Raw genomic sequence first — 16,749 nt, 5'->3', positions numbered from 1 at the left:
GTCACTGATCACAGCTTTTGGACTGGCCACTTTGGATTGCTGGAGGCACGACTCTGAGGGTGGCCATTGTTCCAATCCATCCCGGACAAAGGCGGAAGAGGAGACTTAAAGATGGTGTGCCCCCTTAGAGCTGCGGAGAACAAGTGAAGGGCTGCATTTTCTGGACTGGGGCTGAGTCAAGAAAGCACAGCTTTGGGGAACCATGAAAGAAGCTGCTAGTGCCCTTCCTGGCCTCTCCCTCAGCCCAGCACTCCCTTTGTGGGTCCCTGGCCTTGTTCCAGCTGGGAAAGAATGACCTGGGAAACTCCTCTCAGGAACGTCCCCCCTCCCAGAATTTACCTTCCAGGCAAAAACTGCTTGAGAAAATAAAAGCAGCTTAAGAAGCAACTGAGGCAGACAGCCTGGGGCAACAGCTTATCTGCTCTAAGTCTGGAAATAGAACATCCAGGAGAGGCAAGTCTGTTTCCTGAGAAGTAGAGGGGGTATTCAAACTCCTGTAAACAGAGGAACTCCTAAGGCCACTAGGAAGCACAGGCCCAGGAAAAGACACAGGTCCAGAAAGCAAGGGAGGATATTGCACTTTACATTTGCCTTCTGATAGGAGTGCTGACACTCAAGAAAATCTGTCATATCACCAGCTGCTTACAAACTCAAGATACAGAAATCTCAGGGAATAAATTCCACAGTTAATATTTTAAAATTTAAAATGTACAGTGTGCAACAAAAGATTACAAGACCAAAACAGAAATAGGAAATGATGACCCATCCAAAGGAAGAGAATAAAAACAAAAAAATCAATAAAGATGATGAAATTGTGAACATCCTAGACAAACTCTTTAAAAAAATGATCTTCAATATGTGCAAGGAAATGAAGGGAAATATAGAGAAAGAACTAAAAGATATCAAGAAACAATGAATGAAGAATATGAGAATCTTATTAGAGATAGAAAATTTTAAAAGGAACCAAACAGAACTATTGGAGTAGAAGACTACAATAACTGAAATGAAACATTCCCAGGAGGGTTTCAACAGCCGATGGGAGCAGGCAGAAGAAACAATCAGCTAAGGCAAAGGCAAGACAATTGAAATGAGTCAAGCCAAAGAGTAGAAAGAAAAAATAATTACAAAAAATGAAAATAGCCTAAGAGACCTCTGAGACAACATCAAGTATACCAATACATGCATTATGGGGGTCCCAGAAGGAGAAGAAGAGAAAGTGGCAGAAGGAATATTCAAAGAAACAATTGCAGAGAATGTCCGAAATTTAGTAAAAAATGTGAATATGTACATCCAGGAAGCCCAGAGAACACCTCACAGGATAAACTTGAAGAAAAATATGCTCTGTCACATACGGATAAAATTGCCGAATGCCAAGAACAAGGAGAGAGTTCAGAAAGATGCAAGAGAAAAGCAATGTGTTGCGTACAAGGGAGTTTCAATTAGATTAAGGGCTGATTTCTCATCAGAAACCATGGAGGCAAGAAGGCAGTGGGCTGAAATACCAAGAATTTTATATCCAGTGAGACTTACTTTCAAAAACGAGGGAGAGATTGAGACATTTCCAGATAAACAAAAGCTGAGGGAGTTCATCAACACTAATCTGCCTTACTTACAAGCTATGCAAAAGGAAGTTCTTCAGACTGAAAGGAAAGGACACCAGTGGTTCAAAGTGGCACAAGGAAATAAAGATTTCCCGTAAAGGTAAATTATAAACGACGGTACTATCAAATTGTTATAGATTGTTACAGATTTAGGATGTTAAATTTTAATCCCATGGTAACCACAAGGAAAATATATGAAAAATATATGCAGATAGAAATGTGAAGGGTCTCAATATGGTAAAATACAAAAAAATAAAATAAATATGAAAGTAGGCATTAATGAAAAACTTGAGCGGAAAAAAAGGCATAAGACTTACAAAGACTAAATAGCAAATAGAAAATATTTGGAAACCACATGTCCAATAAGGGTTTACTATCTGGATTATATAAAGAAATTCTTCAACAAAATAACAAAAAGACAAACAACCCAATTTAAAAATAGGCAAGTGATTTGAATAGACATTTCTTCAAAAAAGATATACAAATAGCCATAAAGCACATGAAAAGATGCACAACGTTAATTAGCCATTAAGGAAATGCAAATCATAACCACAATGAGATACCATTTCACATTCACTAGAATGGCTACTATTAAAAAGCCTGAACGTTACAAGCGTTGGAGAGGATGTGGAGAAATAGGACACTCATTCATTGATGGTGGGAATGTAAAATGGTGCAACCACTGTGGAAGACAGTTTGGCAGTTCCTCAGAAAGTTAAGAGTAGAATCATCATATGACCTGGGCATCCCACTTCTAGGTATAAACCTAAGTGAATTTAAAGCAGGGACATGAACAGAAATCTGTACACTGATGTTCATAGTGTCATTATCCACAAGTGCTAAAAGATGGAAGCAACCCAAGTGTCCATCAACTGATGAATGGCTAAACAAAATGTGGTATACACATACAATGGCATATTATTCATCCATAAAAATGAATGAAGTTCTGATACATGTGACAAATGGATGAACCCTGAAGACATCATGTTGAGTAACATAAGCCAGATACAAAAGGGCAAATATAGTATGATCTAACTGATACGAAATAATCAGAAAAAGCAAACTCATAGATTCAGAATCTAGAATACAGGTTTACCAGGGGATGGGACTGGGGTAGGGAATATGAATTAAGGATGAACAGAATTTATATTTGGGATGATGGAAAAGTTTGGGTGGTGATGGAAGCACAACATGGTGAGTGTAATCAACAGAAATGAAATATATATTTGAATGTGGTTAAAAAGGGACATATTACGTTGCATATATGTTATTAGAATAAACATTTTTTTAAAAATCCATGGAAACTCACAACACAGTGAGCCCTAAGTTGAATCATGGACTACAATTAACAGTACAATTTAAAAAATGTGCTTTCACCAATTTTAACAAATGTACCATGTGAATGCACAGTGTTAATAACAGGTGGTAATGCACTGATTTTTTTTTTTGCATTTTATACATAATTTTTCTGTAAACTCACAATTTCTCTTAAAAAAAGCTGTATGTGTACTTTTAGATTTATACTGCTTAAGCTTAACAAGTGAGAGGAACATTTCTTTGTGTCAGCTCTAAAGTAAGTTCATCTATATAAACAATAAAGAGTAAAAAACAGATGACTAAAAATCCTAGGTCTCAAACTAAATAATCATTTTAATAAAATCATATTTTCACACCATTTTTGTGATTCAGAACCAAGAGTGGAGAATTATAGGACCAGGTGACTAGACTGAAATATAGCAATTAGTCAAGACTATGTTGAAACCAATATAATGTTTCAAAACAGCTATTACAAATAATATAGATCAAATCTTTAAGGACTCATTCAGAGACTTGGTAATTCTGAAATTTATTTTCCATTGTCATTTTCAATTAAGTAGACTATACCTGGGTACTGGGACTTTACAATCTTTTGTTAACAAGTTCATTGTCACATGACTGAAATCTTCACTTGATGGTCTGTGATTAGCATTTTGAAGAAAAGGTTAAACAGTGAAGCATGGAATGCTTCATCCAAGGTCAAGAAATAGAATCCTACTCCCAAGCTCCCCAATACAATTCAAATTTAAGTTCATGAACCTAATTATTGCCCTACTCCAATTCAAACTTTTCAAAATATCTCATGATAAAAAAATAAGTCACAGAGCCACAAAATGTATAATCAACTACTAAGTTTTTGATCTTAATGTTTGTGCATAAATTTAATAGTTAAATAATTACTTAATTCAACAAAAAATTACTGAAGCTTACTATTTATAAAGTCCCTTTACGCTCTATAGATATTTGAGCAAGACAAAACCTTGTCCTCAATGAACTGACAAAATAAATATACAAATAACTATACTACAAAACCTAACACATGTTCTTTTTCGCTTTAATTTTTATTCTTATTATTTTTGTGTGTGTGCTAATGAAAATGTCCAAAAATTAATTTTGGTGATGAATGCACAACTATACAATGGTACTGTGAACAACTGATTGTACGCTTTGTATGACTGTATGGTATGTGAATATATCTCAACAAAATTGAATTAAAAAAAAACCAATCTAATATAAGTACCATAAAGAAAATTTAGAAAAATATCATGGACCTTTAGAGAAGAGAGTATGCAATCTGTCTGGATCAGGGAAAACAATGTGATCCAAGCAATGGGAAGATGAGGGTGAACAAGGAGCATGTTTAAGAAACAATGAAAGATACAGCTGGGTTAGAGTCCAGTGCACAGAGAAAATATAAGACTCCAAAGCTAAGCTGGGGCCACACTGTCTGCCAAGGGTTTTGAAGGCAGGCTGAGGACAAATAATAAAGCCACTGTGTGTGGCTGTACTACAAATAAGACTATGACTTGTGGGAATATAAAAGTAATTAATGAAATGAGCTATGCTGAGAGCACAGGAAATAATAATTCAGGAAAGAGAATAAGGAAAGTCTGGAACAGGAGTCAGTGAGCATGGAAAGGAAATGTCGTAGACATAGCATCTACAGGATTTGTTATTTAGGGGCAATGAAGGGATGGGAAGGAGTCAAAAGAATGCCATGGTTTTTTAATCTGGATGACCTGAAGAACATAAGTGCCCTAATAAAAACAGGGAACTCAGGGGAAGAATTGAGCTTTTTGTACTGATTAGTTTGGAAGAAGGAAGCTACAAATAAGATCCTGGTCTGGATATATTAGATCTAAATATCCACATACAATTAGAAACATCACTAGAGAACAGAAGATGACTCTAGAATGAGGATAAGATTTCAGGCATCTCCAGATGGGAGAGTTTTCAGAGTGTGAGTAAATAAGACAAAGAATAAAATCAAAGGTAAAGACAGAATTTTGGAGAATGACTGTATTTAGAGAATGGGAAAAAGAAGATGACCCAACGGAAGTTACTATTGGTCTGAGGTTGGGCAAGAACCAAAATGCTAATAAAGCTAGATAAAGAGTTTTAAAAGGAGGAGCTATCATTACAGTGTCAAACACAGAAAAGGACCCAAGAAGGGTAAGTACTGAGAAAAATAAAAGGCCATGGGTTCTGGCATTGAGTTCTGTGATTTTTAAGAAGTCAGGTGGCAAGAGTTTGGGAAGCGGCAATGGCAGCAGGGAGGAAGACGTTTATCTTCCCAGAAGCCTGGCAGTCTTTTAAAGGGCTAATAAGATAGAGAAATCTCCAACGCATAGAACTATATTGAAATTCTAACGTAAACCCATTAATGTGATGGTATACTGACTCTTCAGAAAAAAAAAAAATAATAACACAGAATATCCCTTTGCTTATAGCATCTGATGATTTCCATGATGTAAATACTCGCACCATGGCCAATTTCAAGTAGCCAACAGTTGGCAAAATTTCTGAAAATTTAGCAATGGCTTGCCAGTACAAGCCAACTCTAGCATACTAGAAACCACTTCTTTTATGATCTACTCTGCAATAGAGCAACTCTTATTATGTGGCAGCTTTCCTCTAAACTCAACTGATACTTAATCATTCTGTGAGAAAACCTTGCAGCAATTCACAGAAGTCTGACCTACTCCTGCTCCATTTAGCTTTCTCAACTCTATTGCAAATGAAAAGGGTAGGATGTTGAAAGCAAAATGGCCGATCTGTCTTAACTGACAGTCACAAAGAAAAAGACAATACTTAACATGCTCCAGAAAGCCTTGAGATGACAGTTTTATAGTTGTTTTCCACTGTTAATATCGTTTGCCCATCTAAACCTGAAATGTCTTAAGAACAGGGAACTTCCAAGACTCTTTTTTTCTACAACCCATTTCATTCTTGGGATAATTCTATTGTTAACCAAATTTTTAAAAAACTGTGAGTTCTTTGTCAATGCTAGGATTAAATAATAAAGTGTCAGTTGGGTAAGCAAAAGAAACAAGAGCCAAACACATCCTACACAAGTCCTGATCCCAGGGAGAGGCAGCAGATCTATGGGGAAAGCTCCTGACACCAGGGGAGCTCCAATCCAGCTCAGCTACTTGCTGGAATGGTGCTAGCAGGCTTCCCAGTCACAGCTTCACCAGAAAAATGTGAACAATAGTATCTACCACACTGGACTGACCTTAGGTTTAATCCAACGAAGTATGGGGAACTCCCAGCAGCAGCAGGGACTTGGCAATGGCCTCCCATCTCTGCTTGCCTGCCATACCAGCTTGGATGCTGGATACTGCTCAAGTACAAATTGGGCCCTACAACACAATCTGAGTGCTTTTTTTAAAGCAGTTTAAAAAGTTGGTAGTGACTGCACCCCAAAGTCTGTGAGCTCCCTTTTTGGGTTTATTTATCAAATTTCTCTTCCTTAAAAAGATTATAGTATGTGCCCTAAAAAACTTTTCAATCAGTGAATATTAATATATTCTTAATCCTCAAATAAAAAAACAAAAATGTTCTCCACACAAAAAACCTTGAATGCTGGCCATAACTGAATGTACCTGTTGGCTATCCTATTACTCATATTTATCTACACTTTGCCTTTTTCTCAATGGAATTATCTAACTCATTGAGTGCGTTAAGTATGCACTGCTTGCCAGACACTGTTCTAGGCACTTGGACTGCTACTGCAGACAACCCAGAGTCGCTGACTTCAAAAAGCACACAGTGTAGTGGAGGAGATTGACAACACAAACAATATAAAGTGATAAGTATTAAAACAGAGGCGGTATGGCACATGGCAAAATGATTGTGAGCATGCAAATTGAAGGCAAGACTGCCTGCTGGGTTTGTAGTGCCGACAGTCCCAAGAAGAATCATCTCTGTCTAGAGGGTATGCTGGTCAGCTGCTAAAGATCTGTATGGTCTATCCCCAATGGCCCCCCTGCCATCATTCAAAGCCAAAAATTCCTTTCAAGGTTGAGCCCTGAATTCCCAAGGCCCACAGAAACACTGAGACCAAAGAGTTCAACTGAAAGCAGGCTCAGACAGGGACAAAAATGCTGTGACAAACCAAACGAGGAAAAAGCTACTAGTTAGGTTCCCACTTGTGTCCTTATGACATTCGGCATTCCACATCAACGTGACATGGAAATTCATCAACAAACCAAAACAGTACACATATTCATCATCCAATTAAAACTCAAGGGAAGAACCTAGTTTCTATATTTCATAACCTTTCCTCTATGGCATCATTCCAAATGCCCCTGTCTTCATGGTAGTCCATATTATTTTCTATCATTTAGGCTATATTTCATATGCAAGCTTCTCTAGACATCTGAAGAATTGTTGTCAAAAACTAAACAAACATGGGGGAAGCACATAAGCTTACCTTCCAAAATAAATGACTAGCCTTGAGAAATAAGGCAATAATGTTCATAGCAATTTAATTCTTCCAATGATTAACTAATATTCAACTAATAAGGGCATGAAGTTACATGTAAAAACAAAAAAGAGTAAACTACTTGTATGTCAGATAATACACACTGTATTTGTATATAAAATAAGTGTCATATTAGACATCTATTCTCCAACTTTCATAAGGTTTTCTACATGTATGTGTCATTTAAGAGTCTCTTTCTCTCCTCTCTCTCCAGTAAAATCAGAACTAATCCCGGATCCACAAAAAAACGGGGGGGGGGGGGCGGAGTGGAGGAGAGGGAGAATTGGAAGCAAAGGAACATCTCCCTTTGAAAGATTACTTTTGACCTTGTTATCCACGATAACATCTTCTTTCTGTAATGTTCTATAAGTTAAACGTTTTCTGAAACCCAAAGTCATACACCCACATCCCCAATACCCCCCTTTCCCTCACGCTGGGCTTTTCCTCCCCTCTACACCTTCTCATCTGCGACTGCTTCTAGAGTGAATTTGGGATCTTCATCTAATACTCCCCCAAGGCAGCGCCGCCCCTACCTCCAGTCTTTGGGGAGGATCGGCCCCGGAGGCACTTGCTGTCTTGCCTGAGGCCGGACAGAGCGCGGCGCGTACCTGAAGACAGAAGCCAGGCTCGGAAGTGGGCAACGTGACTCGGCCGTTTCCCGTGACTCGCAGTCAGGTGCAGGGGCGGCCGGTCACCGCCTGTCGGACGCGCTAGGGCACAGCCGGGGTCCAAGGCCGCCCTTGCCACCAAGACGACCCTTCGCAGGTAACAAACCCCGGTTTGGGTGCCTGGTCACCCCTGCCTCCGCCGCCAGCCCCGCAGAGCCGCTTATACAACAACGGGGCGGTCCCCCACCCTCACGCGGGGCTCGAGGCGGCCTGCCAGCGCGGCCGGAATTAAACTCAGATACCTTGGGTCCCCGGCTCTGACGACCGCCGCCCGGGGCAGAGCGGGCCGGGGGTTATTCCTCTCTTGGGCCGCCGCGCCGGGCTTGCGCTGGGTCCAAACCCATGAGCGGCCACTAGCCGCCAGGCGAGTTACGAATTCTTGCTGCTGCCCGCCGGACCCGACCCAGGCCCGTCCGAAGGGCGCGTGACCGAGTACTACAACGCACCCGGCCGCACTCACCTCTCAACAGTGTCCGCAGAGTCCACCTCTTCCTCGGCTGCCATGGCCGCTGTCGCTGCACGAATGGAGACAGCTACCTCGAAGCCGGCTGACAGGCCGACTGGCCTGCCAGGCGCTGCCGCCGCTCTTAAGACTGCTCGCCCGCGCATGCGTCCTCCGCCTACTCGCTCACGGGGCGCGCGGTCGCGCGGTGCGCGTGCCCGGCAGCAAAGCTTACGTCACCACGCCCGACGTGCTTCTGGCGTGAGCACGGGTTAGGACAGTCAAAACTTAGAGGTGTTGGTGTGACCTGCCCGGCAGGGTTGTGTAGTAATTTCAGTAATAACTGTGTTAATGCATAATCCCGCTGGTATTGACCATCTGGTGCTGGGTACTGGCCAGGTATGTGGCAGTACCCTGGGAACTGAAGTGCGACCCTTCCCTGAAAGAGTCATGGTATTATCTGACGGATTCCGCAATGGCAAATGGAAATGAGGTAACCGTGGTGCTGTTTGACCGGTGGGTGGCGAAGGGGAGAGGGCCACTCACAGGACCCTTTAGTCAGTCAGTATTTACTGACATGCCAAGCACTGGTCTAGTAGCTGGGGTTACAGATGTTACCAAAACCAGCAAAGCCCCTGCTGGGGAAACCACAGACATATATGCTTAAAGGCCAACTCCCAGCCTCCTTTTCTGTTTCAGTATGTTTCCATTCCCCAGCCCACAGGAGACGTTAGGCATGATGAAAGGGCCTGACCATGCCTTTAACCGGGAAACTCAGAACTGGCAACCCCGGCTGCTTATCAGAGTGGGAAGTCTCAGTGGCACAGCCCCTTCTCCGGGGTATAAATACCCGATCCCTGGCAGCACAGATTTGTCTTTCTCCTCCTTAAAGTGGGGTGCCATCAACCCTGACCTGAGCAGTTTGGCCTCCCCAGGAGAATGGCTACAATGAACTCTCTTCCTGGCTCTTTTGGACCCTTTGTGCTGCATAAGTAATAAAGTGGTCATTTGCTGAAAGGTTCTGTGGTGCCTCAGCCTATGTTCCTACAACTCACTGTGTAGCAGTTCGCTCCGCAGTCCCTTCCCTCCTCGTCCCCCACCCTGCTCTCTCTAAATATGGGGGTGGGAAGGGGTGAAAAGAGTCCTGTTTGGGTATTTAAGAGTTCTTAAATCTGTTATAAATCTCAGCATTTCTTGTTCTGTTTTCAAGCCTTTGAGGCAACAGATACAACCTGCTTTTGTAATATTAGCCCCTACCATTTATCCATTCATATTTAGGGTACCAACTATGTACCCACTCTGTTCCATGGACTGGGAAGCAGTGGTTTAAAACAGGGGTCCTGCCTTAATGGAGCTAATGTTCATATATTACCCTTTATTATAGACTCAGTTCATCAGTTCCCTACCCTGATTCTCTTCCTCCCTCACTGCAGCCTCTTTTTCTCTCCTCTGAGCCCCTGTAATCCTGTCTCTCACCCATGTGGCACTCAGATTCTCAGCCTTGCATAATTGTCATGGCTTTTTAATGGGTATTATCAAGTATCCCTTAAACTACACTGGAAGTTCCTTCAGGATAGGGATGGTGTTTTCTGTGGTTTTAAAAAAAAAGCCACTCATTATTTCTTGAGCATAGTAGTATCTAGTAAATATTTTTATTGCATTTGATCCAATACATAAAATATCTTAGCAGCAGGACATATAAAAACATGTTTCTGTGAATTCATGGTGTTGCCAGAGACTTGTAGTGCATCTGTAGAAACTACCCCTGTAAATTTCACCTCTCAGAGCATACCTATGTTGGGAGCACCTCTATACTGGCCAGAAAAGTTGCTGAGTACTCCAGTGCCTGGAGCGCAGTATCTGTTCCAGTGGTACTGAGTGCAGCCACTCCTGCAACACCTTTGGAAAGCTGGACTGGCAAACATATACCCTCCAGAGGTCTTTGTGGCCCTGGAATCTGCTCTTATAGATGAGTTCTTCCATCCAGACCAGTTGATCCCTGACAGGGAAGATCTGCAGATAATTAGGCCTGTGACCACTGCACTGTAAAAGGAAAGATCACTGATACAGTGCTGGAGTTTATTCAGAAATTGACAGATCTATGCATAGGGCAATGGGATTTCCTGATCTTCCCAAACTCTGGGGGTAGCTCTGGCCCAGGCTTTACCTTGCTGCTGATAGAGGAGCTGTCCTTGACTATGGCAAGAAGTCCATTGGCTGTTCACCGGCCCCCATGTGTTGCCGTCAGTGATGAAGCCCTGTAGTTCCTTCCTGACCACCACACCACCCTGGAACCCTTGGACTGTGCCTTCCTGGGAGACATTGAGGGCAACTATAACATTTGTCACTGCAACCTATGCCTTGAGGGCCCCACCTACACCAACCTCAACCACTGCTTCAGTCAGACCTCCATCACTGCCTCCCTGCACTTTGATGGTGCCCAGAAAGCAGACCTCTCAGAGTTTCGAGCCAACCTGGTGCCCTACCTCCAAATCCACTTCCTTTAGTTGACCTACTGACCAGTCACTTTGGTTGAACCATACTTATGTTGGGAAATCACCAGCACTTGCTTTGAACTCTCCAATCTGATAGTCAGGTGTGACCCTTTTGGGGGAAATATAACTAAAAACAAAATCTTCTCCCAACTCAGAAAACCTCTCCACAGAGGTAGAAGAGAAAGAAAAGCAATTTTATTATGGAATTAGCATTAAGCTAGAATGACACATCACAAGCAACAAGCTAAAGAGATTGCAAAGACAGAAAGAAGGACCACCTTTTTTGTGTAGATAAGCAGATACAACCCATTTACATACATGTTCTCAATATATCTTTATGACTGGAGATAGGTTTGCAATTTGGAGCCAAGCTCACCTGAAGTCACCTCCTCTCAGGAAACTGGGAGATAGGGGCATTGTCTTACTTCATGATTACATTTCACAAAATGGCTCCTATCCTTAAGGAAACATTCTTGAGTTGTGAAATTTGCAGGAGGTTTACTTAACCTTTGAAAAAGATTTACATATATTTCAGAGAAAGAACTTATAATTACAAGTTTTCTAAAGTAAATGCACCAGAGAAAATTTTTTGTATCAAAGAAAATTATTTTTTTTTCTTTTCTGTTTTCTTTTTTCTTTTGTTTTTGTATTTACCCTTACACCCTCACCAAGGCAAGTTGCATGCTGTCCTCCATGGTCTCTAGACCACAAAGAACTGAAAACTGCCATTATACCTCCAAGATCAAGTGTGCCATACAGTTGGTTGACTGGTGCCCCAATGGTTTCAGGATTGGGTTTTGTTTCTAAACCCCAACAGTGGTTCCCCAGGGGAAATGCTGAGTACCACCACCACCATCACAGATTCATGGGCCTTTATCACAGGTTTGCCAAGTAAGAACTTGCACACCAGAATGAAGGTAAGCGCATGAAGGAAGGGAAGTTTTCTGAGATCCTTTATGGCTTGATTGCTCTAAAAATGGTTATAAAGAAGTGATGTATTCAAACAGGTGGAAAGCCCATGTGGCAGAGAGATAATAGAAAAGACAAGGCATGATAGGGGAAAGGACCTGGACACTAATCATCTGTAGGACCTTGAAGTAAATTACATGATTAGGGCTTCTCAGCCTCTAGTCTGCATGCAGACTTCCTGAGGATTTTGTTAAATTACAAATTCTGGCTCCATAGTTCTGGAGTGTGGCCTAGGATTCTCCATTTCTAACCAGCTCCTAGTGATGCACATGTTCCTGCTGCCAGTCAGCAGACTACGCTTTAGTAAAGCCCCAGAGCAGCCCTGTTCACTAGAACTGTATGCAAAGAGGAAATGTTCTAGAAGTTTCATATGTTCAAGAAGTCTGGAACTGTTCTGTCTAGAAGATGAAATTTGAGGAGAGGAGGGAAGGTTTTGAAGAGCCTATGGATAGAGAGAGCTAAGAAGTCAAAGAGAGATGAATAGAAGATTTTCTTCTCGTGGTTTCTGTAGTGTTGTAGTTGCAGGGAATGAGCCTGTTGGGATCCCCAACTGCAGTTGCCATGTCTTTCGCCATTGGCTCTAGAAAAGAAATAGGTGTGAGGGATGAGCCAGAGATAGATATTTCAGGATGCAAATAGCAGGAGGTCAGAAAAGCAAGCAAAGGAGTTGTGAGGTCTGTATCCAGGAATCGCATCATGGATTCCAAGGCTGGCAGAAAAGGGTTGGAAAGAGGCTGGGGACTGGACAGTCAGTGGTTTAAGGAAAGTGTATGAGGAAAAGAAATCGAAGATGGAGAGTTTGTGGTCTGCTTTGCTCCTGCAAAGTACAAACATCCTCACTGGCCCTGAATTGGTAGGAATATCACCACCATTAGCAGACAGTTGCTATTCAGTCTCCCTAGCACCTTTCCTCTCTTTTTAACTGTCATTCCCCTTGCATTTCAACCAGGTCTGCCAACCACAGAACCCATCCCAACCTTTGTACCCATAGGTGGGGCCCATAGTCTCAGCCAGGCCAACTGAAGTCTTTCTAAAAGGGTTTCAAATTGAGCCTAAGAGAAGAAGGTAAGGCTGCTAATACTGGGGATCTGCTAGTTCTGCAGCCGCTGGCCTGATGGAGACAGCTGGTTTGAGAGACCTAGGCTGATCTCAGGGAGATTCTAGCCTGCAAACCAGTGGGGAAAACCAGTGTTCAAGCTCTTGGCTCAGGTCATCGCTGAAGCCCAGCTGTGTTTTTCCTCTAGGAGCCAATAAATTGCACTCTTTTGCTTAAGCTAGTTCAGTTTTGGTTTCTGTCATTTGCAATCCAAGGAATCAGATTAATATGCTGTCATTGTTATAATTTGGAACTCCCAAGGAGAACTGAAGATCTGACCCCATACATTGGCAGATCCCTGCCCAATAAGACAGGGGCATAAGGAAAAGAATAGATTTGTCATGGTCTCTTCTTATCTCATTGATCAGTGTGGCTCTGCTGATAACATGGTACAGCATAGAAATAGTGTTGACGTCTTAAATATCTCTTGCACCAACTTCCCAGCCAAAGCAGGAAACTTTTCCACGTTCCCGAATAAATGATACAGCAAACACAGCTAGTTATATCCAATGTCTGTTTTCCTCTTTTCCTTATTAACAACATCCCAATTATATTCAGGATATAAATGTGTTCAGCTAAAAAACTGTGCCAGGCCTGGACTATCCACAATTGGATTTCTCAATATGTGAGAAAAGTTTGTTTGTTTGTTTATTTATTTATTTATTTATTTATTTATTTTTCATGCATAACCCATGCATGTGGTTATACTAACATCAAACAGAATAGACTTTAATGTAAGGAGCATTTCAAGAGATAATGAATGATAAAGGAAACCAGCTCAAAGGGAGGCAAATATTTATGTATTTAATAGTATGGCCTCAATATACATAAAACACAAAATTGACACAACTAAGATGAAAAATAGGCAAATCCACAATCCTAGTGCGCATATAACATGTAATAAAAGTTAACCATATGCTAAGCCATAAAACAAGTCTCCATGTTGAAGGATTAAAATAAATAATAAAAGTGTGGAATTAAACAAGAATCAATAACAAATAATCAGAAAACTACCAAATATTTGAAAATTAAGAAATACCTTTTTAAATAACCCTTGAAATAAAATAAAACTAAAAGATTATGGAGGAAATAAGAAAACAATTTAATTGAATGATAATTAAAACACAGTTTATCAAAATTTGTGAGATGTAGCTAAACTTATGCACAAATGCATAGATAGCTTTAAGTGCCTATGTTAAGAAAGAAGATTGGCTGAGTATCCGGTTAAGGATCTGAATATCTTAAGTATCAAGCCTAAGAAAGTAGAAAAAGAACAGCAAATTAAACCCAAAGAAAGCAGAAGGAAAGAAATTATAAGAGCAGAAATTAATGAAATAAAAAATAAGTACACGCTAGAGAGGATAAACAAAACCAACTTTGTATTTGAGGTAATTACAGATTCACATACAGTTGTAAGAAATAATACAGAGAAATCCATTTACCTGTTAACCAGTTTTCCCTTGTGGTAACATCTGGCCAAAATGTAATACAATTTCACAACCAGAATATTGCATTGATGCAATCAAGATACACAACACTTCCCTCACCACAGGGATCTCTCAGATAGCCCTTAAAACAACACCCACTTCCCTCCTGCATACCACCACCCTTCAGGTCTTAACCCCTGGCCACCACCAATCTGTTCTCCATTTCTATTATTTTTCCATTTCAAGAAAGTTAAATAAATGGAATCATACAGTTTGTAATCTTGGGATTGACTTTCTTTCCTCTCACCATAATTCCCTGGAGATTCATCCAAGTTGTTGTGTTGATCGATAGTTCGTTAATTTTTATTCCTGAGTATTCCATGGTTAGATGTACCACAGTCTGTTTAACCATTCACCTGTTGAGGGACATCTGGGTTGTTTCCATTAGTTTTCAGATACTATAGATGAAGGTGCCATAAACATTCGTATACAGGTTTTTGTGTGAACACTAGTTTTTATTTCTCTGGGATAAATGCCCAGAAGTGCAATTACTGGGTCATATGATAGTTGCATATTTGGTTTTGAAAGAAACTGCCAAACTGTTTGTCAGAAGGGCCTTAACATTTTATATCCTGACCAGCAATGTATAATTGATCAGGTTTCTCCACAACCTCATCAGTATTTGGTGGTGTCTCTATTGTTAATTTTAGTCATTCTGTGGTTTTAATTTGCATTTCCCTAATGGCTGGTGATGTGAATATCTTTTCATGTGCTCATTTGCCATCTGTATATCCTTTTCAGTGAAATATATGTCTGTGTCTTTTGCCCATTTTCTAAATGTTGAGTTTTGAGAATTCTTTTGTTCTCTAGATACTAGTCCTTTGTCAGATACATAGTTTGTGAATATTTTCTACCATCTGTAGCTTGTCTTTTGATCCTCTTTACATGTGCTTTTGAAGAACAAAAGTTTTTAGTTTGACAAACCCCAATTTATTGATTTTTCTTTTTGTGGATCATGTTTTTGTGTCAAGTCTAAGAATTCTCTGCCCAACCTTAAATCCCCAATGTTTTCTTCTATGTCTTTTTCTAAAAGTTTTGTGGTTTTACATGTTATATTTAAGTCCATGATCCATTTTGTGTTAATTTTTGTATAAGGTATGAGGTTTAGGCTGAGGTTCATTTTTTTTTTTTTTTTTGCTTATGTATGTCCAATTGTTCCAGCACCATTTGTTGAAGTCACAAATAGTTTTTAACATGTTGCCAAGTAGACTGTTATGCTATTATAAAGGATGTAAGATGTGTGGAACATTATAGCTATTTTTCATGGTAATGAGACATGTGGTGGACATGGAGATGCAATGCTCAAATCAAGAAGAGACTTAATTGTTTCAGCTGCTGTGAGTGTTTCAGTGGAACAGCTTCCGTCTTTCAGTCACTTCAAGAAATGCCTCAGCTCCAGAGAGCAACCTCACCTAAGAACATGACCTTCAGGGTAAGACCTATATATAATGACTGATGGCGGCAAAGTATAAAGGCCCAGTAATTTTGACCCAGAGTCAGACAACTCTGATGAGCCATTTCTATACCAGTCTCTGTGGCTGAGGCTGTCGAGTCTGTATCACAGCTCAACTTCTCCCTCTCCCCCATCTCACTTTCTCCCCTCCTGTGCCAGTTTGAATATATTGTGTCCCCCAAATGCCATTATATTTGATATAATCTTGTGTGGGCAGACGTTATCAGTGTTGATTAAATTGTAATTCTTGGAGTGTTTCTGTGGAGATGTGCCCCAGCCAACTGTGGGTGATGACTCTAATTGGATAATTTCCATGGAGTGTTGGCCTGCCCATTGGGTGGGCCTTGATCAGTGGAGCCATATAAATGAGCTGATAGGCAGAGGGAACTCAGTGCGGCTGTGAGTGATGTTTTGAAGAGGAGCTACAGCCAAGAGGGACACTTTGAAGAAAGCACAGGAGCTGCAGATGAGAGACAGTTTGAGGACAGCTGTTGAAAGCAGACTCTTGCTCTGGAGAAGCTAAGAAAGGACAAACAACCCAAGAGCAACTAAGAGTGACATTTTTGAGGAATTGCAGCCTAGAGAGGAACATCCTGGGAGAAAGCCATTTTGAAACCAGAACTTTGGAGCAGATACCAGCCGCATGCCTTCCCAGCTAACAGAGGTTTTCCAGACACCTTTGGCCATCCTCCAGTGAAGGTACCTGATTGTTGATGCATTACCTTGGACACTTTA

General features: G+C 40.9%; 1 protein-coding gene and 1 long non-coding RNA gene across 2 annotated transcripts in view; one reads left to right on the top strand and one right to left on the bottom strand.

The window, feature by feature from the left end:
- The window catches only part of ABHD5 (abhydrolase domain containing 5, lysophosphatidic acid acyltransferase), a 40,022-nt gene extending 31,363 nt beyond the window's left edge, over nucleotides 1-8,659 (bottom strand). Inside the window, exon 1 of the mRNA XM_037848507.1 lies at nucleotides 8,533-8,659. Within this exon, the coding sequence (XP_037704435.1) occupies nucleotides 8,533-8,576 (44 nt within the window). The 5' untranslated portion in view covers nucleotides 8,577-8,659. The remainder of the gene's footprint in view (nucleotides 1-8,532) is intronic.
- LOC119543632 lies at nucleotides 7,960-16,223 on the top strand. The gene is made up of 3 exons (XR_005218671.1): nucleotides 7,960-9,007; nucleotides 11,682-11,926; nucleotides 15,894-16,223. It is a non-coding gene; the product is annotated as an uncharacterized LOC119543632 (long non-coding RNA).
- Nucleotides 16,224-16,749: the final 526 nt, after the last annotated feature.

The sequence above is a fragment of the Choloepus didactylus genome, chromosome 1, assembly GCF_015220235.1.
Source record: "Choloepus didactylus isolate mChoDid1 chromosome 1, mChoDid1.pri, whole genome shotgun sequence".
Taxonomy (NCBI): domain Eukaryota; kingdom Metazoa; phylum Chordata; class Mammalia; order Pilosa; family Megalonychidae; genus Choloepus; species Choloepus didactylus.
This window is presented reverse-complemented; position numbering and strand designations above follow the sequence as displayed.